Below are 26,904 nucleotides of genomic sequence, written 5' to 3' on the forward strand. Positions count from 1 at the left end.
TGGGTAGAGCAGGTCACTGCAACCAGGACACTCAAGGCAGGGTGAGAGGGAAGGAGGCCACTCTATTACCCCTCAAATGCTGAGCTGAATCTCCATATCTTTAGCCCAAAAATTCACACTTCTGGAATCCAAATTCCTTAAAGACCCAGGCAGTCTTAAAAACCACACCTATTTTTTAAAATATTATAAAGATCAATGTTCACCAATCAGACACATTCTTGCCAAAATGCCATTTATTGCAGTATACCCTTACATGGCATACAGATAACCGAATGTTGCATCTTCTGTTAGAATTCATCTCATTTGTACCACTTAAATAACACAGAATGTCATGTTTGTTTCACAAACTGTCAGTTAAGACTACCAAAATATACAGTTTTTTTTCCTTTCCCCCTAACAAGGTTGTGAGGTACAACTGAAGTTTACTACTTTATCTTCCTGTGCTTTACAAGAACCTTTCCATAGACAGACCTATCAAACAACATTTCTACATTCCTATACAAAGCAAAGAATTACAGCTGAAATTAACACCATCTGGTCATTGCATTTAACCTATAAAAATTCATTCAGTAAAAAAGAAAAAAAAAAGAAAAAAAAAAAAAAAAAAAAAACCAAAACAAAACAAAAACCAAAACAACAACCAAAAAAAAAAAAGAAAAAGAAAAGAAAATACATAATGGTTGTTGCAGCTTTACTTAAAAACAGCCAGCTACACATATGCACAAGCTCTCTGTGCATAAAGAAGAGTTTGGAATCAAGAAGTTTTGGGTTCTTTTCTTGAGTTTGCAGAGAAGGCACCAATTTTAGCTGCATAGCAGCTCAGGAGTGTTTTATACTTCATTTAAATTACACAGGTTTTTGACTGTTAATGTGCAACATTTATACCAACTGTTGCAGCATTCTCCAATATTCTCCGATCATTCCCTCTGGCTCAACAGTACAAATATTTACATCAGTTGTAAACACTCCTCCACCCACCCCATACCTTCTGCACTGAGTGATGAGGAATGGAACTGGCAAGAAGCTACCCAAAGGCAGAGCAGAAGTAAGGCTTTGTACAGAACACCACACTTGTCTTCTCACTCGGCTTGAGATACTCTGGAGAGCTCCAGGCCCTCAGCAAGGCCTCAGTGCCTGGCATCTGGCACACACCGACCACACACAGCTTCAGGCACCCAGACTTTTCTTAGGAAGCATTTTTTGGCCTTTACTAGTCTGACATCCCTGGAGCTGCTTCTCTCCAAAGTGCAGGAACAGCTTCTGAAGAGCTGTTCCGGAGCAGCGAGAGTCAAGCACACAAACTGTTTAAGGCTATCTACACTCAGCCTTCCCCAGACTCATTTCAGAGGCTTCTCTACTCCTCAGCTGCAAAGTCATGGCGTGCTGCTTTCTATCTCCCACCCCTGTGTGCCAAGGCATTCCGTGGCACAGATGGCAGACCAAGTTCTGAAACAACCACTGTGAACATGTGTGGAGAGGAAGGTGCCGCAACACGCCATCGGTCACCTGCCGACTGCACGGTAGCGCGGGGTAAGATCACCAACAGCACGACAGCCCAGCCTTGGTTCAGCACCTAACAAAGGGAATGTCTGAGATGAGACTGCTTAGAAAAATCTACTTACCTAAGTCTTGAAAGAGCAAGAGGGTAGTGGGACAGTCCAACACTATTGGTAAAATTAACTCTCTACGTAGTTTTGGGGGCTTTGGGGTTTGTTTTTTTGCTAATCTATGTACCAACTGCTTAGGAGCTGGTTCTGAGTATGGGATAATGCTTCCAAAGTATAAGTTATTTTAAACCATGTGACAGTCATTTGTTTACTCTGCCCCTCACACCAACTTTCACTAGAAATCATGTTCAGTTTGATGTTTAATAGGCATTAAGTGCTCCAAATACAGCGGCCATAAAGAGCTAGAGCATTGCAGCATACCAAATGTCTGCACAGCACAGACACTTGTTACACTCAAAACACATCTATGAGTTAAATAGGAAGGATCCCTGCTATACAGAATTCGAGCACTGATAATTGTTTATTCTTGCTAGCCCTTTCCCTAAATATCAATAGTTCTATACACACAGTGCTCCCTTGTCTTCTCCCCACCGCCTGCTCCAGCAGTCTCTAGATAAACCAAAGTGAGTTTAGGAACTTGCAGTCCCAATTCTGTTTAAAAAAAAAAAAAAAATCGTGCAGGAAAGCGGGGAATGTTCAATGAATCCAGATCTACTTTGTAGTTATAAGATTTCCAATGGCAAATTGGTACGGGCAAATAACCCAATGATCGTATGGCTTAAGTTTAATGCAAAGCACACTAGGAGGTCCACGTGCAGGGAGAGAAGAATCCAAGAAAGATGGATTAAGAAGTGTCCTGAAAATCAGTGTTTATGCATAGAATTCTTCTTGTTTGTGTGGTTTTTGGTATCCTCCGTTCGACTGTTTTGGTTCATCCAGTGAATAGCTGCCTTCGTCTTTTTTCTTCATTCTGTACAGCATAAATGCAACTAGAAACACTGCAAACACCAAGCCTACTAGTCCTCCAGCAATAACACCTAGAAGGGGAGAAAAAGACAAATTACTCCAGATGCCACATCAGATAATGCTACTATGATTTTAAGTTCCAGATTATTCCAGAAATTAATTTGTCCTACTGCCCCCTCCCAGTCACCCTGCCATTACCAGTCACCTACTTATCTACTAGCCAATCCTAGGGACAGATTTCCCACCAGGCCACACTACAAAGCACACAAGGCTCTGGTGTTCAACCCTAGTAATTTGATCCAGACAGCAACAGAGCAATTTAACTGTAATTTTTGAGAGGAGTGAAGGAATAGGCTTAAACATAAAGTTGCAGATAAAGCAGCCACTGCTGGCTGGCATTAGCAGACAATATTTGCCCTTGCCATGGTGTTGAGAACACAGAATTGTGAATCACCACCCTCATTTCAGAGGTCTAACATAAAGGGTTGGCTTCAGAGATGCCAACAGAGATGTACTTGCAGAACTGCAGCTTCTGCTGCTTGGAGACTCCTATAGGAATCTGCTTTTACCAATTAGAAATCCAGAATATCTGGTACCTCCAAGAACTTCTTTTCTGTCCATAATTCCTGAGGCTCCTGCTGCTTTGGCATTCCTCCCAGAGTCAGCCAGTACTTCTGAGTTCTGAGTGGGAACCAAATCCTCATCTTTAGTCAAGATGAAGTCTCCCTGTTGGGACATAAAAGGAAGGTTATTCATGTTTCTCATCATGTCTGTTACTGGAGACTTTCCACAGCTTTGTTTTTTCTCATCTAAAACCCTCCACCAATACAACCTATTAAATCAATCCTTGTTTTTGAGAAATTACCATTCTTTCCTGCCAAACCAACTGATTGCATACTATTAAAGCCATCTCCCTAGAAAGGGTGTCAAAACTGTTAGTCCTTACTGGGTCTCCAGAGCCATCTTCAGAAATCTCCTCTTGTGTAGGAACAACATCCTTTGGAGCTGTCGTCGTGGGGATGTCAGTGATGTCTCCCTCATGATGGACAGTAGAGTGTGGCTCAGGGACATCTTTAGTGTCTGGTACATGAGAGCTGGGGATTTTAGGTTCGAACTCATGGAGTACATCTGAGGCTTCTGAAGGAGTTACATGAACCACTGAAGGAAAGTGAGTAGTGGGGCTTCTCACTGTTGTTGTGATCACATCACTTGTTGGTTTCCCATCAGGTGAGCCCAGGACAGCTACTTCGTCCTTCACAGCTACAACTGGTTCCTCTGTCACTAGATTACTAGTTGCAGAAGGAGATACTGCTTCCTTTTCAGTTCGGCTCTCAATCCCGGGAAATAGCTGCTCGTTGAAGTCCACTGGTGTTGCCAGTACTGAGGAATTAGTTGGTTCTCCTAGGATTCTCCAGGTGTGAGACTGGTCAGTCAGAGGACCTGAAAAAACAAAAAAAGTATTATTCTTGCCCAGTTTAGAGAGACCTCTTAATAGTATCTTCAGGACACCACTCTAAGGAGGATGCCTAACCTGCATAGCCAATTTTCATAATAACAGCAGTTCAGTTTGTAATTCCTCATTCTTTTCTGTGGAATAAGGAAGGGACAGACCAACAGGCTATCAGCAATACTTTGTTAGTCATCTGCTTCTCCCCAAAGCAAAGTGCCAGTCTGTTTGCGGTGACAAGGGGGAAGTCTGCTTTCAGTACAGTGGTTCCTCAGGGTGGTTAGCTGACTTTTCTCACATTAATATTTTTGCTTGATTCAGAGCAGTCACATCTTTAGTCACTAGCACATTTGGCACCAATTTCAGGGTGTTATTCCTGCAGAATTTAATCTGAAATACAAGCCTGTGGCTGGAAGGAAGCAGAAGGATACCATGCTTCAGCTTTCAATAGCTTGCTCTTTTCTAGTAGCATCTCCTCAACTTCAGCACTGAACACCAAAGATCTCTCTCATGCAGTTTAGCAATCATTTTAATAGACTTTTTCCCCACCCTAAACCCCCTTCATTCTGCTTATAAAAAATTATGGCCCATGGGAACATGCACATCTGATGACAGATAAAATTTTCCTGTCGGTGTATGTTGGCAGGTTGGGGTTTACACACCCTCAAATGGTATCTCCTAGCAGCTCGTAAAGGCCCTTCTTATGGTCTCTTTTCCCCATGAGTAAAGAATCACTCGAGTTTCATAACATTCTTCACACAACATCTCACATTAGCAGTCACACAGAGTCTACCTACTTCTGCTCCCTTTCAAGTCTCCTACAACTCGTTTTCTGCTAATTGTTAGTATCTCAAGCAATATAAGATTAATAGATTAGGCTCTTTCTCTGTTCCCAGCTCTCATATTCTAGGGCAGGGTTGTGTGTGTGTGATTCCTCCCTCCACCCCCCTCCACTTGGTTATTCATCAAGATCTCAATTGCCACATTCTAGAAGGATCAAGCACTAACAGTAGAAGTGCTAATAACCCACCTGCACCTGAACCTGAGAATGCATCATCTTCATCACCAGATGAATCAAGGTCCTCAGGAGGAAGATTCAGATTTGTAGTTTGCTTTAAAGAGAAGGAGAAAAAAGGAGTGTCAGTGATGAGATTAAAGTCATCATGTTGCTTGCACCAAGTCCTCTAAGGGCTCCTGGAGGTTACACAAACTTTCTTTGTTCAGATTGCATTTTTTCATCTTCCTTCATTCCAGCCCCCTTCCCAAAAAGAGTAGTTCTGGTTACTCTGTTTGGTGCTAAAAAGGTCAGTCTTGCTGTCTCCTTTCTCTGCACTGCTTCCAGGCTACACTTGCTTTGGGAAAGAAGAACGCAAGGAATCCATTCAGAGCTGCATCCTGGTAGTGACACTCAGTCCTTACACAACATAACCAGTCTGTGTCAAGTGCTGACTGCTCATGTCTTCCCTATCTACCAACCACTTCACCTGCAAGTTACTGCATTAATTCTAAGAACCAGAAAGGAAGGGGAGACAAAGTAGTTTGCCTTCTCTCCCTTTATGAGCCCCTCAAACACTGTTCACATATCTGAAACTACAACATCTAACTGGAAGTAGAATGAGAGCCCCGTTTTATAAGTGTGGGCGCTCAAACTAAGTCCAGGAGCCAGCCTTCCCTGTAGGAGAATACAGCCCTGAGCTTTCTCCATTTATGCTCCAAGGAGTACACTAACCAGCATAAAAGTTCAGTTGCTGAAACAAGAGGCCAAACTCCTGTTCTACGGCACTTGTTTGTCATTGCACACAATGCTCAAAGCTGCTCAGGATCTCTGAAGAATACAATGCTATTTTAATGTTTACTAATTACTTCAGAGTGATTACTTCATGAATCTTGTTAGCTTGTCCTGTATACACTTACTGTTCCTATCAGTACAACATGCCTGACTCTCAGCTCGTCACTAGCCCCCAGGTTTATTTCTGTAGGGTTACCATTACCTACCAAGTCATTCACCCTTCTCAGATTTCAAACCAAAGCCCTATAAGTCACCTTTCCTGAATTTTATCTTTTCCTATCCAACTACATTCCCTGTTTCCCAAATTTTGACTTCTATCCCATCCTCAAGATGCGTTGGTCACCCCTTTCCAGTGCTGTCCCATCTTCAAGTTTAGATGTTGCATTGCATCATCCAAGCTGTGGGATCCCTGGCATCCCAAGGAGCGGGAAATCTTATTTTATTATGTAAAAAAGAACATGCATTCTTCACAGCTTTGCAACCAGGCCCATGGCATTTCTCTAGCTTGCATTAACACAGTTTCACTTAAAAATGAATATAACACTCATCTTCATTCCAAGAAGTTAGCCAGCACTAGTATGTACTGTCAAAGCAATCCAGCTCTCTGTTGTCACTTTATTATCTACAATGGATGTGTTTATTGGCCTTATCTCCTTTTCATTCTTTTTATGACACCAGGTTTACCCAGTTTTCCCTTCTATCCTTAATATCTTATCCATTCCCCACATTTCCATGGAACAACTAGTTTCCAAGGTGGTTGACTAGCCCATTTGATTTGACCTCTCTGAAGACAAGTATCCAAGTTGCCACCAACCCAATCAGGTCCAAGATCTTACCCCTTCTAGGCAATCGTAGTTAGATGACTTTTTTTTTCCTTTAATAACAAGAAAGTAGGAACAAAATCCTCTCATTAAACTTTTTAGCACTTTCCATCCCTACTGAAAATAAACCCCCAAAACACTATTCCTGAAGCTTCTGCAAGCATAAATCTAGAGAAAATTGCCCTTCGATCTCTTGCTTAACTGCCTGTCATGAGGTAATTTGGAATTTTAGATTTGTCCCTGCTTGTTTGCACTGTGCTTTTGCAGTCTTCCACAGAAAGTAGGTCAGATAAGTACTTCCCCTATGTTTTCCTTCTCGTGTCGAAGGGTGGTGACTCACACAAGCTGATCTCACTACACTTCAAATATTAAAGAGTACAAACTGTTGGTGCATAAAGAATAAAGAAATAACTGCCAGGCTTCCCAAACTCATCTCCCTCGCCCTTTCCAGTACGTTCGGAAGCTAAGTCAGGCTTCAGGAATTGCACCATTTTTGTTGATGGGGGTTGGGGACCGTTCTTCTCCCTCACTTCTTGCACTAGCAGAGGCAAGCACAACCCTTTGTTCTTCCACTCAGCCTGTTTGAGTGAAAAAGGGGGACGCATTGCAAAAGGGGAAAAGGGGTGTGTGTGTGCATTCTCCTCCCAGTGAGAAGACTCTACATTGAAGCAGCTAGAAAATAATCTCTCCAGCTTTTCATTGAAGAAAGGGACTGCCAATACAGTTTATGTCACCATACACCTTTCTCTAGGATAGAGACTAACTTCCCCCCAGATCTGAATCTCCAGGGGTAGCTCATACCAGATTTCAAAGAACACCTGTTCAGGTTGATGGTCTGCACACCTTAACAAACTCTCCTGAAAGGATCACAGACTGTCAATAAATGAAATAGGAACTCTTGATCTTGACTATTGAGCCTGCATCCCTTGCCCTTGTGGGGCTAACAGGCAAGGCAGCTTGTTAGTCATGCCATGCTTCCTTTCTTGTTATCGAGCATGTCCAGCCACCCCACCCTTATACTTCCCCTCACACCTGAGCTCTAAGCCTCTTCCCAGTCTGCTGCATGTTCTGCTTCTCCATAACCTTTGTTATGTACTTGTTTGAACCCTAGTTTGATTTCTGTATCTGAGCAGGGATAGCTAGGTCCTCCTCAAAAGGGGAAAGCCCAGTGCAGCCCAGTTAAACCAATGGAGACCCACGGTGTTCCAGTGTAGAGGTGTCCAGCTGCTGCTCAGCACTCACCCTACAAACACAAAGGCAGACTCAGACCAGTTCCTGTCCTCTGAGGTTGGCTTCTACACTTAAGAGAATAATAGAAAATATGCATCAGGATTAATAAAGTCTGCTTTCCACAGTTTTATATGAGAACTTAGTGAAGTTCCACTATGTGTGTCCTTCTACTTAGTTGTGTCTTGTTGTCTCTTGTCCCAAGCTGCTCCTCTGTTGTTGTGGCATCTCCCCTTGACCAGGCAGTTTAAGGCTTGGGAACTGAGAGGGACTTTCTTTGTCTCAAACACTCAAGGGACAGTATAAGATTATGCACGTGTGGATAGCAGTTAGAATACCCACAAGGTGATGTAACTTCATGAGATCATCTAGTTTCATGACAGATTAGTATTAAGGAACATTTGCCTAATTTATGTAACTGTATGGTTATATAAAGACTACATTTTTTGCTCCATAGATTACACATTCAATGGGCATAAGAGGCAGTAACCTCTCCTTATGGCACCACAAAATACAAGTACTGCAGAAAGGTCATGCTTCTATAATGATCTGCTGCTGAACGAGTTCAGACACAGCAAGGTTAACATAAAACACTCAGGACAGCATTGGAAGGGATTTGAACTAATTTGGGTTTGCATCAGGAAGATGGACTGTGCTGTTCAAACAACAAACACCTCATGGTCAAGGCTTTTCCATGACCTTTTACTGCAGCTGAGTTACACCAATAGGAAAGGTTTTGATTAACCAAGAGGATTAGGGGCACAGAATCCAGGTTGAGTCACCAGGTTGTGCTATCATACAAAAGAGCTGAAAATAAATTCCAGCTTAAAGCAAGCTTACTCTACCAACAACTTTGCATTGCTCTAGCTCAAAATTTTATTATCAGATTAATATAATCAAACATGGACATGCTTTTAGAAATTACTTCCATCATCATCCAGTTTGTTTATTAGCCCACCAAGACTATTTGTGGACCACTCACACAGTAATTGATGAGAGAGATGTTGGATAAACACATCTAAGTTCAGGCAGTGGATCCTTTGAAGGACTTCTGGTGGTATCTCGTATTCTAGTCAAAAAACTTTAAATTCTTACAGTGCACCTATAACACGTTGCTTTTTTACCCAGCTCATATGTTTTTGTTGAGGTTTTTTTCAGCCATTGAGACAACTGGTTAGAAATACTTGCCCAGTCCTTTTAATTTGCTGTTACTGAATTCAGTTGCATGTGAGGGGTAACATTTTTAACTATATTTTTGATATGCGTTAACCAGTAGAAGACCCCCTTCCCCAAGGATCAAAGCAGCCTGTTTAGGGGAAACCCTGGGGTGACTGGTAGCTTCTGCTCTTGCTGAGCGCTGTATTGTTGCAGAACAATAGTTATTCAGTTCTGCTGGGACAACCAGAAAGCTGCTTAGTGGCATCTTCAATTTAATCAACAATAGGCCAGGCTTTCACAACTCATTAGCAATATTATTGGCTCCAGAAGTCTGACATACTCTAGATATTTTTTTTTAAGCATCATTTTTAACTATTCTTCAGTCTTCATCTTGGTCACAGTCTCAATACGTGAGTCTTTCTATGTTTATTCCATCAGCTGTCACAGAGCTCCCTCCTACTACAGCACAGATCTGAAGTACTCTCTCATGATGAAGGGGAGATTTATAGTTTATTAGCTGAATCTCACCCTGCCCAAACTAGGAACCACATTTATTTAATTTGATATATGCAAAAGGAAACAGCTTTTCTCAAATTGCTCTTTGAGGTAAGCAAAAACACTGGCTTTGCCACAAGCTGCTACAAGCCCTAAACTAGATTAAGGATGATTTGTATCCCACTTTTATTAATCCTAGTTAGTGATCAGCAGTGTCAAAAACACTTGAAATCCTCCATTATCTGAATAAAGCTGTTAAATTTGCACATTTGTTTCTCCTAATAAATCCTCCTCGCTCAGCTGAAAAGGAAGGAGCTGAGCTCTCCCACCTCAAACACCTCCTTAAGCATTCTGTGAGATTATTCCAACTTTATGGAAGGCAAAACCAATGGTTTGGTCTTGTTTAAGAGGTATATAAGAGCAACTCAAGCATTTGCTCTGTAATTTGGCTACCAAATAGGACACTAGACCAAGTAGAAAAATACTTTCACAAAGATTCGAACAGCTCTAAAATAAACAGAAAGGTTTGTCTTTCCTGCATATTGAAGAGCAGAGCTAGTCCCAGTAACAGAAATGCTTTCTGAGGCAGAGTAGAGCCTGAAGAGCTTCTAACCTCAAAATAATCTTGATATTAGTGTGGGGGGAGGGAAAGATAAAACCCCCTTCTGAAGGAAACTTTGGCTTTGTTAGACCTTGTATTCTGCAGTTAATAGTCCATATATGATTAACTCCAATCTCAGATGTCCATGGTCTGAAGACAGCTTATTGGTTAAGGGAAGAAAAAACAAAAACCCACTATCACCAAAAAAACAAACAAAAAAAATCACCAGCAGTACCCTCACCTATCCTCCTTCTCCTGCAGATATACAGACTGCAGCATTGAGACAGTCAGCCATAAATTCTGGAGTAGCTGAAAGAGAACTGATTTTATATATGGTGAGTCAAAAGTGAAGCTTGCATGTAAGTCTGCTTCATCAGAAGTGAGCAGCAGTGGGGCACCATCTCACCTAAATTCTCTTCCATTGTTTCTCCTGCTGCTCAAAATAAACCCCAGTGCTGCTTGGTGGCCCTGCAGGTTAATGAAGCAGCTCTCTTCCTAGAAGAGCCAAAGATGCAGACTGACAGTGCAAGGCCAAAGTGCAGAAAGACAGCTACAAACCACCCCACAAATAGCCCATGGGCTGGACAGCCTAGATTTAAGCAGTATTTTTATCCCCTGGCTAGTGTTCCAGTCAAGGCTGTTCAAAGCATTACAAACCCCCCTGCCCATGGCATTAGAACTAGATGATCTTTATGGTCCCTTCCAACCTAAACCCTTCTATGATTCTATGAACTATCTGCCCTCCCTGTTTCAGATAGTGTTGTTCCCCCATGCCCTCAACAAGCTTTTGATGCGTATCAACCAGCTTCAGCATGCCCACCACTCCATGCATCAGTTTGTGTCACCTGAAGGAAGGCTGGTTAGTGGCTCACAGGGTGCTCTTTCCAAAGGGAAGCAAGTGGAAGGTAAAGGATGCTCTTTTGCTCAGCAAGGCAAGCACCATTTTAGCAGCTAGAGGTAAGTAATCCAATTAATCTGGCTGCTTGTCTATCAGATCATTATTAGTAGAAAGAAATCTGGAAAATCTTACTAGCCTTCTCTTACTGGCCAGTAAGATCTGGCATTCTTTCTGGCCTTCTCCTGCATTTTTGGGTGGTGACTTGAGAAGGGAACTATCTTTGAGGGAAAGGTCTTAGCTGCAACAGCAGTTGCTTTTGTTTGAAACATGAACTCTGATCATCACAACAGAAGTTTCCTCTTGGCACTCAGCTCTCAAGGCAGCAAAACACCTTCCAACACCTACTCAAAATAGGATGAGGGTTCTTAGGATCTATATGAGCTGAACAAAACAGACTGCAGAGTGCCCACTGTCCACTAGGCTTTGATCCTCCTTTTCTATCAAGCTGTAGGAGCATACTCTGATCTTTGTACAAGATGCAGTGGCCAAGGAAGAGCATCCAGCTCCTCCACACCCACATCAACCACAGTCCCAATGTTTCTAGAGACTCCACACTATTGCCCAACCAGCATTACATTTTCTCCTTACTGCGACAGGGCAATTTTTTTAATTAAGTAAGGCTAAAACACAGCAATCAATATGCCAAGAGCAAAAATAAACCAGCCTATCACCATCAGGTTGAGTTCCACACTCTGCAGTGGGGCCCTTTAAATTCCCACCTCCCATAAGAGCATGTCACTTCATGCTTCCTGGACCATTCCCTGCATATCTGTTTGTGCACTTTCACAGTGAACCAGATCAGGGAACTGGTCTGGCTAAACAAAAATAAAAGAGGATAAAATATCATGCAAAGAATTTTCCAGCAGGACCAGTTCCCCAGTCCTACTCAGTGCATGAATGCACAAGTGTTTGTGTTGGCACAGGGCAGAGCATGGCAGCCAGGGGTGCTGAAGCATTCATACAGATTTACAGTCTGGGTTCTGGGATGCTGACACACATTCCCCTGCCCGCCATGCATTATGGAAATGCACAGAACCAGGCTGCAGGCAACACGCAAATCAGTGGCTGACTCAAAGGGCCACACAGGTTCATACAAAAATGAGCAAGGAGAGGGACTGTAGGGAGAGTTCTCTTATGCAGTGTTTGCTCACAATGGATAATGTTTGTTCCCAAGTCTGACAACAGTGCTTTTAAGTCCTCCCCGACCTCATGTACACAGTAGCAAAGGCTAGACAGATGCCTTGCTCAAAATGGGAGCAGTTCTGCTTTTGCCCTGGGTCACCTGAACTTTACAGGAGGTGCAGCGGAATTGCTGTTTAATCCTAGACAAAGAGTACATTGCACATCCTTTAGAAGAGATGGCTGAGCAAACCTGGAGAAGCTGGAGTCCAAGAGGGCTATGGACTCCACAGCCAGAGGAGCTCATGGCCATGTAACACAAGCAGTGACAGCACGCCAGCTGTGCGTGCCTGGGAGTGCACTGAGCACTGGGTCAGTTCTCATGCAGAAGAGCTGAGCTGCCTCTCAGCCAGCTCCACTAGAAGCGTGGTCAGTCCTCCAGCAATACAGAGAAGCGAGTTACAGCCTGTGCTCCTGGTTTTGCACCTGGACAATATATCAAACAAGTAAGTTACTACACGCTGCTTCCACTCACACCAACCTGCTCCTTCCAGCCAAGCAATGTAGCCCAGGCCAGAGACTGAATCGCATCGACAGGTCAACACATCCACAGACATGGCACACAACAATCACACAACTTAATCGTCTATCAGTGGCAGGCTGTCACAACGTGGCCAGAAGTGGGGTCCATTTTGTCTCCCGTGTTCAAGGCAGTCTGGGCTTTGAAGATGCAGTCTAATGAGAAAGCTTATTTCCCTACAGCTAATCTCATGAGAAGCAGCCAGTTCAGTTTTATGTTATAAACCACTTTTCTTTAAAGATCCTTCCCTGCAGCTCTTTAACATACTTGATAGTTCAGGTATTCATTTCTTGAGCTAGCACAAGAAAGCCACAGCCAGTGTATAAGCTCAAAGGGTTGTGCAAAGTAGGTGCAGCCCAGGAAGGCCATACAGCTAACAGCTCCACTTCATCCTGGGGAATTAATTTCAATCTACTTTAGCTGGCTTGAGAGATGAGCAGTGAGCTGCCTAAGTCAAGACCAGACAAACCTCGCTTGTCTTAAAACCCTCTGACTTAGTCACCAGTACTTTTTAGTTCCTATTATAGCCAAATGCAGAGAAGATTCATTCTTACAGCAACAGCTACTTCATCTGCTTGTTTAGAAAGGAATGGACCAAAAATTGCTTGGTTTCAGCTAAGGCTGGAGGAGGGCCACCCATCTCTGAAATCCTGACAAAGTAAGGCTAAAAGAGGGGAGTATGCTGGAGATGAGAAAATCTTTATTAAATGAAAACCTATCCAGCAAAGGACTCCAGCAGCCCAAGACTCACTACCCATATGTACTTGTAACTACAACACAGATAAACATGACCCTCTTGACAGGAAAAGAAACTAAAAGTGACATAATCTAAGGTCCCTGCTGTCTCTTCCTCCCATATCCATGCAGCCCCTGCTGTAGAGTTCAGGCAGGTGAGGATGAGCAATTCACCTCACACAAAACAGCAGCAGCTAGAGCCACTTTAAAGTAGATACTGGACTTTGTAGCATTGCCCAACATATATAAACATAACATCCTTAGCCAATTATTTCCAAAAACCTGACCTCTGTTGGGTGCAGATTCCTTTCTTTGCCCTATCTCTTGACACCCATTTACCCTGTTTTATGGGATCAGCACCGAGGACTGTCATTGGAGTTAAACTTACTACAGAACCACCGAGAGCTCCTGGCAAGTGCAGCAGCGGGCCTCAGACTGCCTGACTGCTCCTGGACAGCATGCGTGGTCTAGAGAAGTCAGCCTCCTCTCCCCAGAAACCACCCAGTTCCTAGGGAAGCAGAGCAGTTACAGCCCTGAGACTGCTGAATGTAGTCCAAGGCTGGGTTTGAGGGAATAGCTGCAAGGGTCTCCATTTGTTCCATTTGAGACTATCTTCTCCCAGCAGACCTGTCAGCTCAAACTGGTCAGCATGTGGCCGCAGGCCTTGTGCCAGGATGCCGAGAGCCTCAGCCCTGCACACTCCTCCTGCCGAGGCCATTGCTGCAGAACAGAGCACAAGCCTGCAGCACACCAGCACTGGGATGTGGCAGGGGCAGCTCAGGGACCTCAGTCCCACAGGTGCACAACTTGCTCTTATCATCATCAGCCGTCCAGCTCAGGAAGTCCCAGCTCAGAAATCAGACGCCTCTATAGGAAATCATTTCTACAGAACATGTTCTATGGCATCTCAAGTCTTCAAATTAGGCTGGTGCATCTCTGATGTCTCTTGGCAGCACCAGGAAAACACACATGCCTCTGGTCCTAGGAAAGCCTGATTCCTGGAGACAAATGCCATGCAACTTGGCTGGTGGAACTACTACCCATTTCAAATGAGATCCACACCACTACTACAAGTAGTACAAGTGCTCTGACCTGAGCAGACATGGTTCCAGAAGTCAAAAACCACCTTATCACTATGCTACACAGTATTCTGGGGGGAAAGAAGCTTTTCTGCCTCACCTGAGGAAGGGAAGCCAACATGCAGCCACAAACAATTATCAGACAAGAGTAAATGCAAAAACTTTTGGCATCCAGACACACAGCTAGGAGAAGACCCATGTTCTCATCTCAATCCCAGAAGTTTCCCTCTTCTTCTCCTTGAACTCCAGCAATGCAGGTTATGTCAGGGAGCCAGGAGACAAAGCTCTAATATCTTCTTGAAGGATCACTGAAGCATTTTCACTCCTTTAGTGATACATACGTGTTTCTAATTTGAGCAAATTGCTTGCAGTGCTTCACTAAGGAAATCCAAGTTTCGGATAAAAGTCCCTAGTGTATCAAACTGAGTTTGTACTTAGGGCAGTTCCTAGAACTGAGGATGTTGTTTAAACCTCTGCAGAAAGATAAACTTGCAACCCTGGAGTACTAAAAGGTCTCAGCTAAAGCGCTCGGTAAACTAAAATGAGACTACTTAAACCTACAAACATTTAGCCTTACAACAACAAAAAAGCTGACAAGGTGTTCTGATTAGTTATGTAGAGTTACAGTGGAACTACCCAGACCTAATGTTTTGCAACATATATCCTGCAGCAACCGGATATACAAAAGATAACAAAAATTACTGTCTATTTGCTTACACTTCAGTGACAGAAAGACCTATCAGAAAGATAGCAGCTGCAAGGCCTGCTGCTATCAAATTGTGCTTTAGCTTCCCAGTTGATCTGTTCACAGTTTACCTTACAGAACATACATCAAGGCCTTCGTATCAGGACAACAGCCTGAGACTCAACAATCCAAGACAAGTCCCTCTTGATTGCTTTTTTAAATTCCACATTTTCTTCAGAGGGATGCACAATGAAGTCTCCAATGCTTGTGAAATTATTTTTTGGTAACAATCTGTATCTTCCACACACACATCCCAGACATATGTTCCCTCCAAATGCTGTATTTTGTTATTAAACTCACACTCAAACTTCTCAGTTACAGCATCACCACCAGCCCTCTCAAGCCCACCCCCCACTGAAGAACTCATGGATCAGGGAACTGGAAGCACCCAGAAAGAGCTGCCTGGCTTGAACAAATACCATGTCAGTCTCTGTCTCACACATGCACACCAGATAGCAAGACAAGTGACATCCCACAGCCTGATCCCTTGGTGCTGTTAGTTGCCAGCCTGCTACAGAAGACCTTGACTATTTGCAAGGGAGCTGCAGAACCAAGTGAGACTTGGGCAGCAAAAGTCAGCCAAGAGTCATCATTCAGCAGCTCCCTTCTGATCCAGTCATGCTCTGTGTAGCTCAGCTCTTAACAGTTTTAAGAAATTCTGTTCTTGCACAGCAGGACTCATACCAGTCAGCCACCAGTCTGCTAGGAAGGAACTAGAGAGTCTCAATCTACAGCCAGCATCTGGACTCACAAAACCCACGCAAGAAGCGGCTTTAAATTTTGGGTTTGGTCCAGTGCAAGGCAGTTCCTGCACCTTGGCAGGTCTTACATTAACACAGAAGGGACTCAGTGATCCTTGTGGGTCTCTTTCAACTCAGGATCTTCTGTGATTCTAGGTATACTTTTGTATTTGCTTCTACAGCTCACCATTTCCAGTTTCAAGTAAACCAGCGTAGATGTGACGAAATCAAGTCTCTCCCTACATTAGGAGGCATGCTGCCACATCTGTTTTATCCACAGGATCTTACAGTGTTGACTAAGCCTAGATTGTTTATAATGCAGAAGTCATCCCTACTAACAGATGCAGTTACACCAGCATGACTAAGGCATTTGCAAAAGGACTGAAACATCTCCACCAAATGACGGAGCCACATCTCAGGTCAGGAATACCCTGTTCCCCCATCTGAAGTGTCTTCTCAAAGAGGTACTTTCAGGATCACCCCCTCCTTCCACATAGCAGCTCCTGAAAAAAAGGTGGATGCAAATGTATTGGGTGCTACAAGTCTCCTTGGAATAAGGAGCAGTAGGTCAGATGGTCTTTGGGCACAGGCTGGACCACATTTCACTGAATTAGTCTAAGGTAGAACACAGTTCAGACTGCATGAACTCCCTTTGAGAAATACACCTGCTCACAACCACTGGAGAACACAGCAAGTGATCTACCCATATAAAATGGTGAAAATCAAGTTCCCAGTGCCTCTTCCTAAGACACTAATGGTCTCTGTGTTCAGGTTTACAAAAGCATTGGTAACCCTACACATACTACAAAGTTCTGACAGCAGTTGTCCTGTTTACAGTTAAATTATGCAACACCTCAGTGAGATTATGGAAGCTGACTGGTGTACTTCCATGCTGAGTCATGAGGGTGTTGGAGTATAATTTCAACACTGAAGCATCAAATGAAATCCTCCCACAGAAAGTCTTAAAAAACCTGCTGCTGCAATTGTGCTCCAGTCACCTATTGTTCCACTGATTTCATTTATGAACATTAGCATTTCTTGACCAAACACCTACTGGATTAAACTAACTCTGACCTAGTCACCCAGTTACACTATTTCATACCATATCTGTATAGCGGAGCCCTGAATAAGGGGCTGCTATGAAGGCAAGATAAATCAGAGCTTCCCTTTGATCTCAGCTGTAACCCAAGTTTCACTGTAACAGATCAGCTACCTCATGCCTTCATTTTGGGTGTACAACCTGTTCACCTGTCTTCCCTATAGCCTTGTTTCAGAGCAGCCACCAAATCAGTTGGGGAGGTTTGAGTTTAGTGGGAAATGCTACCCTATTTGTGCAATCTTGATGCCCTCATGCCTCATATGAGCAACTGCTCAGACCTGAGCTGTAATTTGGACACCCCTGCGTTTCACACATTTATGCTGTGAAGAGACAAGACATCACTAATACCACCTCTGACAGACTGTTGGCATTAAGACAAGTCAATAAAACAGTACTAAAATTGCAAGGCAAGGTGAAGTACTTTACTACCAAGTTACTCCTAGCACAACACATCCCATAGCTCAGACCAGTTTCTGTCAAGGAGTACTGTTGGGATAGCTATGTAACAACAGACTGAGCTTCTAAGAATCTGTTCAAACATTACTAAGTTAAAGATATTTCATATACGAATAAACTTCCGGGTCTACTCACTGACTACCAACTCCAACCAGCACAATATCCCTCTAAATAAAGCAGGGCATAAAAAGATGAAGGACCACTTACAGACCAAGTCTAAAAGCACATCTGAATCACTAGCATGTACCAGCACCATCACCACCACACTGAATGCTTTGCTGTCCCAGGTGTGTAGTATTCACCTCACAACCCTCAGCTGATAGATTGTGAAGGATTTCTCATACAACTGTAGTTGCTCATCTCTCTGAAGCATCCAAAACAGGTTCAGTTTTCAACAAGAGAGTTGTGATCTCTTATTATGAACTTTCACTTTCTTTTACTGGATACTGCAGTTTTCACAACTTCATAATATTCTGGGCCTGCTGCCAGAGACCCACTGGCTACATCCATACTAGTAAATTAAATAACATCAGAGAACGTCCCCAGGCACTGGAACACAATCTACACCATCAAATTATTAGAATGATTTCTGGCACAGTTTTGAGCCTTGTCAACTGGTATGCCCCCAAATAATGCACAGGAAGGTTCCCCACAGGCAGTTTCATGTGCAGGGGGACTGTTTCAGAATAGGCCAGAAAATTAGATTTTCTACACAGTTGGGACTCCAGCATTTCAACTGGCCACAGGACACCTTGTGTTCAATGTGTTTTACTGTACTGGGTTTGCACAGCAAGATTTTGGTAGCAGGAGGACTACAGGGGTGGTTTCCCTAAGAACTGCTAGAACGTCCCCCATGTCTGACAGAGCCAATCCCAGTCGGCTCCAAGACAGACCCACTGCTGGCCAAGGCTCAGCCCATCAGCGATGGTTGTAAGTGCCTCTGGGATAATAGAGTTGAGAAGGGGAAAGAAGTTATTGCACAGGAGCAATTGCAGCCAGAGAAGAGTGAGAACATGTGAGAGCAACAACCCTGTAGACCCCAAGGTCAATGCAGGAGGAGGGGCAGGAGGAGCTCCAGGTGCCAGAGCAGAGATTCCCCTGCAGCCCCTGGTGCAGACCACAGTGAAGCAGCTGTGTCCCTGCAGCCCATGAAGGCTGATGGGGGAGCAGAGATCCACCTGTAGCCCAGGGAGGGCCCCACACTGGAGCAGATGGATGCCTGCAGGAGTCTGTGAACCCATGGGAAGCCCCCACTGGAGCAGGCTCCTGGCAGGGACTTGTGGCCCTGTGGAGAGAGGAGCTCACACTGGAGCAGGTTTGCTGGCAGGAGTTGTGACCCTGTGAGGGATCCACCCTGGAGCAGCCTGTTCCCAAGGATGGCACCTCATGGGAGGGACCCACACTGAAGCAGTCAACGAAGAACCTCAGCCCATGGGAAAGACTCACATTAGAGAAGTTCATAGAGGACTCTTTCCTGTGGGAGGAACTCTATGCTGGAGCAGAGGAACAGTGTGAGGGGTCCTCCACTGAAGAGGAATGGGCAGCTGAGACGTATGATGAACTGACAGCAATCCCCATTCCCTGTCCCCTTGCACCACTGGGGGAGAAAAGTTAGAGAATTGGGAATACAGCTAAGCCCAAGAAGGATGGAAGAGTAGGAGGAAAAGGTGTTTTTAACATTTGGGTTTACTGCTCATTATCCTACTCTGATTGAATTTATTACCAATTAATTTCCCTAAGTTGAGTCTGTTTTGCCCATGACAGTCACTAGTGAGTGATCTCTGCCTGCCCTTATCTCAATCCACAAACCTGTTGTTGTATTTTCTCTCCCCTGCCCAGCTGAGGAGGGCAGTGACGGAGCAGCTTTGGTGAGCAGCTGGCATCCAGTCAGGGTCAACCCACCATATTTGCTTACTAGATTCAGTGAAGGAGGTTTGGTGAATCTTTTTAACCCCTTTTGGCTGCATGCTAGGTAGGGGGGAGGGGATACTGAGCATTTAGCACTTTTCAGCTACTAGAGTAATAACTTCTAATTATTCATAATTGCATCTTCCAACTTCTGTAGAAAGGAGCTCACCAGTGTCTCACAGCTCAGTGCAACTACAGATGCAGACTGAGGAATTTTGTGCAGGTTAAACACGCTCCAGAGCGGAGTCGATGCTGCTGGAGGATTAAGCCAGCAGCTTTCCTCTGCGAGGCCATGAGTCAGTCGATGTGAGCACACGATAGCAGTGCACTCCTTTGCCACTGCCCAGACATGCCAGAGTCAGCCTCTTTTGTTAGGTGCTTTGTTCACTGATGAGAAAGTAGTCACGATCTAGATGATTCCTCCGTTAGGACAGAAAGAGATTTAGAAGTCAAAGCTGTCTAGCTGCAGGCTGTAGGCAAGTTTCGATGCAAGCCTCACTACCACTTTTCCACTGCACGTAGGTGCCACTTACACACTGTTAGAGTCAGTGAAGTGGACAAATCTCATTTGTCCATCAAATCTGCTGGTGTGAGAGTCTCTATTATAGTTTCATAAGCACAGACCACAGCAGGTGAGTGAAAAATATCACATATACTAGTGTTTGTGTCAGATATGAATTCAAGGAAGCTTTGTGGTTCCTTTACTCCTCTTACCCCTCAACTTCTTGACTGAAGAAAGCCTGGGCTCTAACCCTAAAGATCCCTATTAGCTGGTCAATGGGATAACAGGTTATCCCTTCTGCAGAGATGCTTTAACCAGAGACTGATGTTTTGGTAGATCAACAGACTGCTCTAAGTTCCTGTGGTTGTGCAGTGCACAGGCATCAAATCACCCTGATCATCATCCTGGGGTCAGGGCACACACCCTCCAAATTTTGCTGTGAGCTGGATAACAAATAGCACAACAGGTATAGATATCTCTCTATATAAATATATACATAACTATATTTGTGGGGCCTCTGGTGGTCTAGTGGTTAGGGTGCAGGATGGGGACCTCACTGCCACTGTCCAGGGGCCTCTGGTGGTCTAGTAGTTAGGGTGCAGGACTCTCACCGCTGCGACCCGGGTTCAATTCCCAGCCCCCCGGGCAGATGGAGCTCGCTTAGCCCTGTAAGGCAATCCATCTAAGAGAAGGTCACTCTAAACAAACCTACGTCCTGGGGACCTCACTGCCACTGTCCAAGCTTGCTCGGCCCCGGCAGATGAACCTCAGGATTAAAGGGTGGGCTCAGTTCAGCGCACGCTGTGTCTCACCTAAAAAATCCACTGCGCAGGCTCGAAGGGTTAATGACCTTTCCCAAATCTTCGCTCGCGAAGACTGGCCATTATTATTATTATATATTATATTTGTATTTCTCCACTCTACTGGTCTCAGAGCATACAATAAGGCAGCATAGGATTCTGTTCTGAGACAGGAAAAAGCCAGGTAGGCTCTTCCTACAGTGCTGTAGGTGCCAGCCCGGTCCCCAGGGACCATACAAAGGCTCCATACTAGCACAGCTGCTATGATACACAGCTTCACAAGAGCTCTCATCTGGAACTTGTTATGTTAATCACCGCTTGCTCTCTAGAAGGCAGACTGGCTCCACTCACCCCTGCCCACCTCTGGCTTCAATCTACAATCTGCTCCTCCAGTAATCCCGAGATGCAAGGGGCTGGACTGGAGTTGCTGACTGACTCTGACCAGGAGGTGTACAGCCACCAGCATTAGAAACTAATTAGTAAGAGCTTTCCTGTGTAAAGCACAAGACAGCCATGGTCTGCAGTGCTGCCCAGAAAGCATTCTGCATGCTCTCCTTCCAATTGGAATGGAGTTCAAGTTTCCTAAAGTTTAAGAGGCAATAAGCTCCTCATCACGTGGCAGAGGCAGACAAAGAGCAACCCCCATTCTCCAGCTACGGCTTGTGTGCGCTCAGGTGATGGAGCCAGAGCACTCTGAGAAGTTGTTGCATGAACTGGCTGTACTTTGCAGAAGGCTGGTTGACACGAGTGTGTGCCTGGGACTGCCTACAGCCAAAAATCAAGACTGTCAGCCTTTGTTTCCAGTACTGACAATTAAGACACTGACATTACTGCACAGATAGTGCAGAAAAGTTACACAGTAGAGCATGAAAAGAACACAGAGCCTCCATGCAAGGCAAGACATCCATGAGTATTTTAAGCTGGCTGGCAGGCAGTTCCCTATCTGTTATATCAGTACCCTTGATTTAGTTGAGAGTCATTCTGCAATAGCAATCCTGAAGGCCTTTCACTCATTAGAAAAGCCTGAACACTAAGAGGCAAAATGAGTGGACATGAAAGAGAACCATGTTGCAAAAAGGAGCGCCATGGAGAAGATAGTTCTGCCAGAGAGCACAGCAGCAAGACACAGAAGTATAACAGCAAGAGCTCTTTAACTGATCAATACCCAAAGGGGTTTCAAGCTAGAAGTCTAGCAGGGAAAGCCATGACTTACACCACCTCCATGACTCAGTTGTAACTGCAACTCCAGTGACTCAACGGGAAGTTCTACTGCCAACTCCATCCAAATCCCACTAACACACTGATTCCCATCCAGCAAAGCAAGCCCCACTGGTGAGACTGGTCTCAGCAGTGAGATACAACATTACAGTCAAGCATGGCAAGGAGCCCAAGCTAACAGACTCCGTTGGATCCATGCCGGTTCCACAAGACCCAGAACATCGAATGCAGCCAAGAACTGCTTGAGAAATGGAGAGGTTGGGAAACCACCACATTAGCAGATGTTGCCCCACAAGGGTTGCTTGTAGGAGGTCCAAATGTTATCTCACCTTGAGGTGAGGCTTCACAGTACAGTAACTTTTCCACTAGCATCTCCACGGTAGAAAGTGCACTATCCTGGGTTTCTAGCCAGGCCAGATAAGGCTCATTGCTGCGGTACACCCGTAGCCAGCAGAGCAGCAGTTCAAATGAAGGCTCTAACTTAGAGACCTGCTAACAAAACTGACACTCAGCACTCCAAAGGAGACACCACATGCTTTCTGCATGGAAGAATACCTTCTCAGCTCAGAAGTAAACTTATAAGAAGTACTTGCACTGTTGGTCAAAACAAGTTCCACATTGTAAGTTCACTGCCTATATCAGGAGTCTAGGAGTAACAAAGGTTTCTCACTTCTAATTTACAAATAAATAGTGTCTTTAAATAGTGATGCATCCTCAACAGCTCACAACCATCCCTCAAAAACACATCCACTTATGTTTCCACTCATATATATTCTGCTCACTTCAGAACTCTGAGAGAGGACCCAACTATACTCCCCAATTTCTTCCACAGCCTTTAGCAGTGCAAGACTACAGTATTGTTTGGAGGCACTACTCCAGTTGCACTAGAACAGGAAAGAGCTGCTGTTCTAGCTGAAAGCTGATGTTCCCCACTGCTTTGCTAGTTCTCTTGGCACAAACAGCACCTGTCCAGTCTGCTTGTTTGTGGAGAGAGTTACAATGAAAGTTTCACAAATAAAGTCTATCACTTTGAGCTAAATTTCTCTCGGACAAAAGCACTAAAATAAAGGTGTCTATGCTCCCCTTACAGGCAACAAGAGATCTAGTCAACAAAGCCCTGACAAAGCAACTCACCTTGGAATTGTTGTGTAGGGGCTGGTCAGATAATCACTCTCTTTGGCTCCACTGATTACATCACCATGACTCTAATGAGGGCTTAAATACCCAGCACACACAGACACCTACATTTAAGTGCCTTAACATCAGCTGAACACTGTCCCAAGGGAGTAATGCCATTTGCACACAGCGAGTGCATCAATCTCCAGCTGTCCTGGAGTGCTGTATTAGACATCTCCTACTTTTGATTATCTCAGAGCTATTAAGACAAAAATACTAACGCTGCAATGCTGAAGCACTGCAATTTTATAATTGACAGCACCTCCTCAGGAAAGGGGTCCTATCTTCTCTCTGCCAATAAGTTCTCTCCTCCCTGTGGGAGGCCCTACTGAAATCCCAGCTCCCTAGACGCCAGAAACAAGTGTGGAATGTCCCTCTCAGAGGCATTAGTACAATTCTTGGACACAAGAATCACTTTAAGCAAGGTTAGGATGAAATGTTAGTATATAGGCCACCTGGAGACATCTAAGCACTAGGAATGCAAAACACATATTTAAAATGGACCAATTTTGCTGCTAAAACAGCAGCCTACATTTCAGGTTCGTGCAGTAGTTTACTTTTAGAAGGCTTACAGGTTTCTTGCACTTGCTGTGACTTGTCTTGAGTTGTTAGGAGAGGATTGTTTGGTTTCCAGAAGTTTCAGAGTGCTGCCATTAGAAATGTTAGCTCTTCTCACCACTTGAAACTGAGAGAAACCTGGAACAAAGACTACAGATTTGCACCAGAGCCCCCTTACAAGACACAAACCCCAGTCTATTTGTTGCTGCTCTAATCAGAGCTGACCATATAACAGAGTCACCATTTCACTGTGAAGTGGCCACCAGCAAGCATTTAGATGAAGAATCTCTGTTTATAGTGCTCAATAAATATTGTGACACTGCTCTGTATGTACTATAGAAGAAAGTGTTTCCTCCTTATCCACTGCCTACATGTTTAATAATTAAGATGGACTACCTAATTTCTTCTAATTAGTTTATATTCAGATAGCAATGACATCACCCTTGGAAAAAGGTTCGGCCTGCTCTGCTAAGCTTATGTCAACCACCAGCATACCAGACAAAACAATCAAACCCCCGTTTCCCCTCACGATTGTCCTCCTGTAGTAGGATGTGCATCTTGGCTCAGTTGGCTTGGTGGCAGGGTTATACCATGTAACAGTTTCTCTTTGAGACAATAACTAGGTAGGTCTGTTAAAACGTATCAGCCTTCTTATTTCAAGGAAATCCATGCACCCATCATAACTGAGGGTAATTACTCTCCCACATTGTGTTTTAGGCAATAAAGTGTCACCTTGAAGAAGACCAGGAACCTCCCTAATCATTTCTGCAGGTAAGAGTACTCAGGAAAAAAACAACTATTGTTTGGTCACTTTCTTGTTCCTGTTTATTATTTCTATGACAATATGCATGGACAAGTCAAGTCATGCAGCAAGAGCCAAGAGATGTGTCAGCAGCAGTGGCACCCTTCCCAACGATCAGACCACCAAGAACCCCACACAACCACGGCAGCACCCATAACACTGCAATATAGCAGATTCAAAGGATTGTGTAGGGTCACTCTGCTTCTGTGCCCAAAACAAGGTTTTCAGCCACTTGATGCAAAAGTATAATTATTCCAGATGGGTGGGAAAGGCAGCTTAGTCCATGTCCCTGACATTTCAACATGGGGAAAAAAAGCCACATGATCACCAGAAGGGAAAAAACCTCAGTGCTGAGTCACCACAGAGAGCCCCGAGGACTTCTGCTCCTCCATGTGCTCACCCCAGAAATCCCTTGATCGCAGTGTCACCCAGGCCCAAGTGTCTCTGACACACAGGAAAACTCCAGACAAGCATTAACTTCATGACCTTATCATTCCTAGTAAGAAGTATTTATCACAGAGGGGATTTTATCCAAATGCACTAAAGAGACTAAATTAACTGCAGCTTTTCCACTTTATTCAGAAGCTATGAGCAGAGCCCTCTCCCCATGGAACACTGCTGACTATGCTCACATGTTTGTCATTTTTAGCTATGTCATTAACGACTCACTACCATGTGGAACAGAAGGGTACATGCCCATAACTACATGTTGGATTCACAAACAGAACAGTACAGTGAAACTGGAGGTATTTCGGGCAGCTTAGATCCCCCTGTGCATTTCGTTCTGCCAGATATGGATCTGACTCTTGCTGCAATTCATCCCCAGACAAGTTTCAAATCAATTACTCCATTTAAGAAAAAAAACCAAAACGGCCAGTTTTGACTCTGATGTACCAGCCTGCTCACACTTTTTCCTCCTATTCCATCCAAAGGAGAAGACTCCATAACCGGTGCACACTCAGGTCTGGCGGGGCATTCATGGGAAACGGGGAGCTACCTCAGGAGAAAGGGATGGGATTGAGCTTTTGTGTCCATCAAGGGGCAGCCACAATGCCTCCTGCCCCGCACCCGCTGACCCTACAGACCTGGAGCACCGAGCACAGCATTTCACAGCGCGGTGGTGGCCAGGTTTCCGCGGAAAGCCGCTCGCAGGCGAGGCTGGAGCAAGAGCAGAGCCATCCCCTGTCCGTGGATGACACCTGGCGGCTGCTGCTGCGGGACCAGCGCTCCCCACGGCTCAAGGCTCGCCCGGGCCCCCAGAGCTGCTCCCGGGACACCGGGGCCGGGACGGTACAGGCCTCGCTGCCGCGGGGTTACCGAGCTCCGGGGAGCGGGGCTGGCTCCGAGCCCGGCACTGGGACCTTTGTTTGAGTGGGCAGAAATTAACGACCCCGGGCGTACCCTCCACTGGGATGGGGCTCCCGGGCACAAAGGCGGTCGGGAGCCGCCGGCCCGCGCTCCCCTGGGCTGTGCTGGGGCAGGGCAGAAGCGCCCCCGCTTTAGGAACCACCCGTGACTTCGGCCACGGCCGAACCACAAAGGGCCACATGCCCACGCTCACCCGGACTCGTCGCTCGCCGCCTCCGGCGCGCAACACGCCGAAGGGACGGCGGGAGCATCCTGCCCACCCCCGGCCCCTCCAGGGGCGCCCCGAGGGGTCCCCGGTCCCGGTGAGGGGAGCCGGGCAGAGCCGCCCGCCCGGCCCGCGGCGCCCCGGGGCGGAGCCGCCGGCAGGTCAGGAGCCGCCGCGGCGGGTCTGGTTTGAATTAAGGCTGCCGGGGCAGCCGGGCTGGAGCCCGCCGCCAGCACAAAGGCCACCGCAGTCCTCCATGCCGGGATGGGCTGGCCACCGCTCCGCTCCCCTGCGAGAACCCGTCGGAAGGGGGGAGCCGGGCGGTCCCCCCAGCCCAGCGAAGCCCGCCCCAGCCCCCCTTGCCCCGCCGTCCCGGCCCCGGCCCCGCACGCCGCCCGGGCCCCGCCGCCCCACGTGCTCCGCTCCGCTCGGCTCACCGGGACAGCAGCCTGGAAGCAAAGGGCCACCAGCCACACGGACACCACGTTTATCATCCTTCCTCCTCGCTGGGCCTCGGGAGCTCGCAGCCTGCCCGTGCTTCCCGCCGTCTCCGTTCCTTGCCCCGCTCCTCTTAGGATTGTTTTAAGTAGCTGCGGCTTTGCTCCCTTTCCTGGTTTCTCTTTTTTTTTTTTTTTCCCTCTTTCTTTTCCCCTTTTCTCCCTTCGCACGCCACGAAACCAGCCTCCCAGCAGCGTTCTGCGACGACGAGGAGTTGAACCCTGTCTTTTAATGAACCCACTGCAACAACCTTCACCTTACGGCCACCCCCCGGCCGGCCCCGCCTCCGCCCCGCTCCCCTCCCCTCGGCTCTGCTGGGTCGGCTCAGCCCGGCTCCTCGGCCCCAGCCCGGCCCGGCCGGCACGCCCTGCCCCGCGGCCCGCCCCCGCTTCCTGCCGCCGGGATA

The 26,904-nt window shown here is 45.7% G+C and overlaps 1 protein-coding gene across 2 annotated transcripts; it reads right to left on the reverse strand.

The window, feature by feature from the left end:
- Window positions 1-213: 213 nt before the first annotated feature.
- SDC1 (syndecan 1) lies at window positions 214-26,752 on the reverse strand. 2 transcript variants are annotated; one of them, XM_017813146.1, is made up of 5 exons: window positions 26,438-26,752; window positions 4,952-5,033; window positions 3,421-3,914; window positions 3,071-3,200; window positions 214-2,545 (listed from the first exon to the last, which is right to left on the reverse strand). In XM_017813146.1, exons 1-5 carry the CDS (start codon window positions 26,492-26,494, stop codon window positions 2,379-2,381), a joined length of 930 nt encoding a protein of 309 aa, XP_017668635.1. In that variant the 5' UTR covers window positions 26,495-26,752; the 3' UTR covers window positions 214-2,378. The 2 variants fall into 2 exon arrangements, with proteins under 2 accessions (XP_017668635.1, XP_017668636.1); XM_017813147.1 differs by lacking the exon at window positions 26,438-26,752 and adding an exon at window positions 8,741-8,919.
- Between the last annotated feature and the right edge of the window lie 152 nt (window positions 26,753-26,904).

Source organism: Lepidothrix coronata, unplaced genomic scaffold (assembly GCF_001604755.1).
Source record: "Lepidothrix coronata isolate B3197 unplaced genomic scaffold, Lepidothrix_coronata-1.0 Scaffold39, whole genome shotgun sequence".
Taxonomy (NCBI): Eukaryota; Metazoa; Chordata; class Aves; order Passeriformes; family Pipridae; genus Lepidothrix; species Lepidothrix coronata.

What these genes read in the sequence shown, in the direction of transcription:
- SDC1 (XM_017813146.1), bottom strand. Translation starts at nt 26,494, where the DNA reads ATGATAAACGTGGTGTCCGTGTGGCTGGTGGCCCTTTGCTTCCAGGCT. An exon ending in GCTTCCAGGCTGCTGTCCCG is followed by an intron (nt 5,034 to 26,437) that starts GTGAGCCGAGCG and finishes TTCTCTTTAAAG; the next exon opens with CAAACTACAAATCTGAATCT. An exon ending in CAGAAAAGAAGTTCTTGGAG is followed by an intron (nt 2,546 to 3,070) that starts GTACCAGATATT and finishes CTCCCCTTCTAG; the next exon opens with GTGTTATTGCTGGAGGACTA.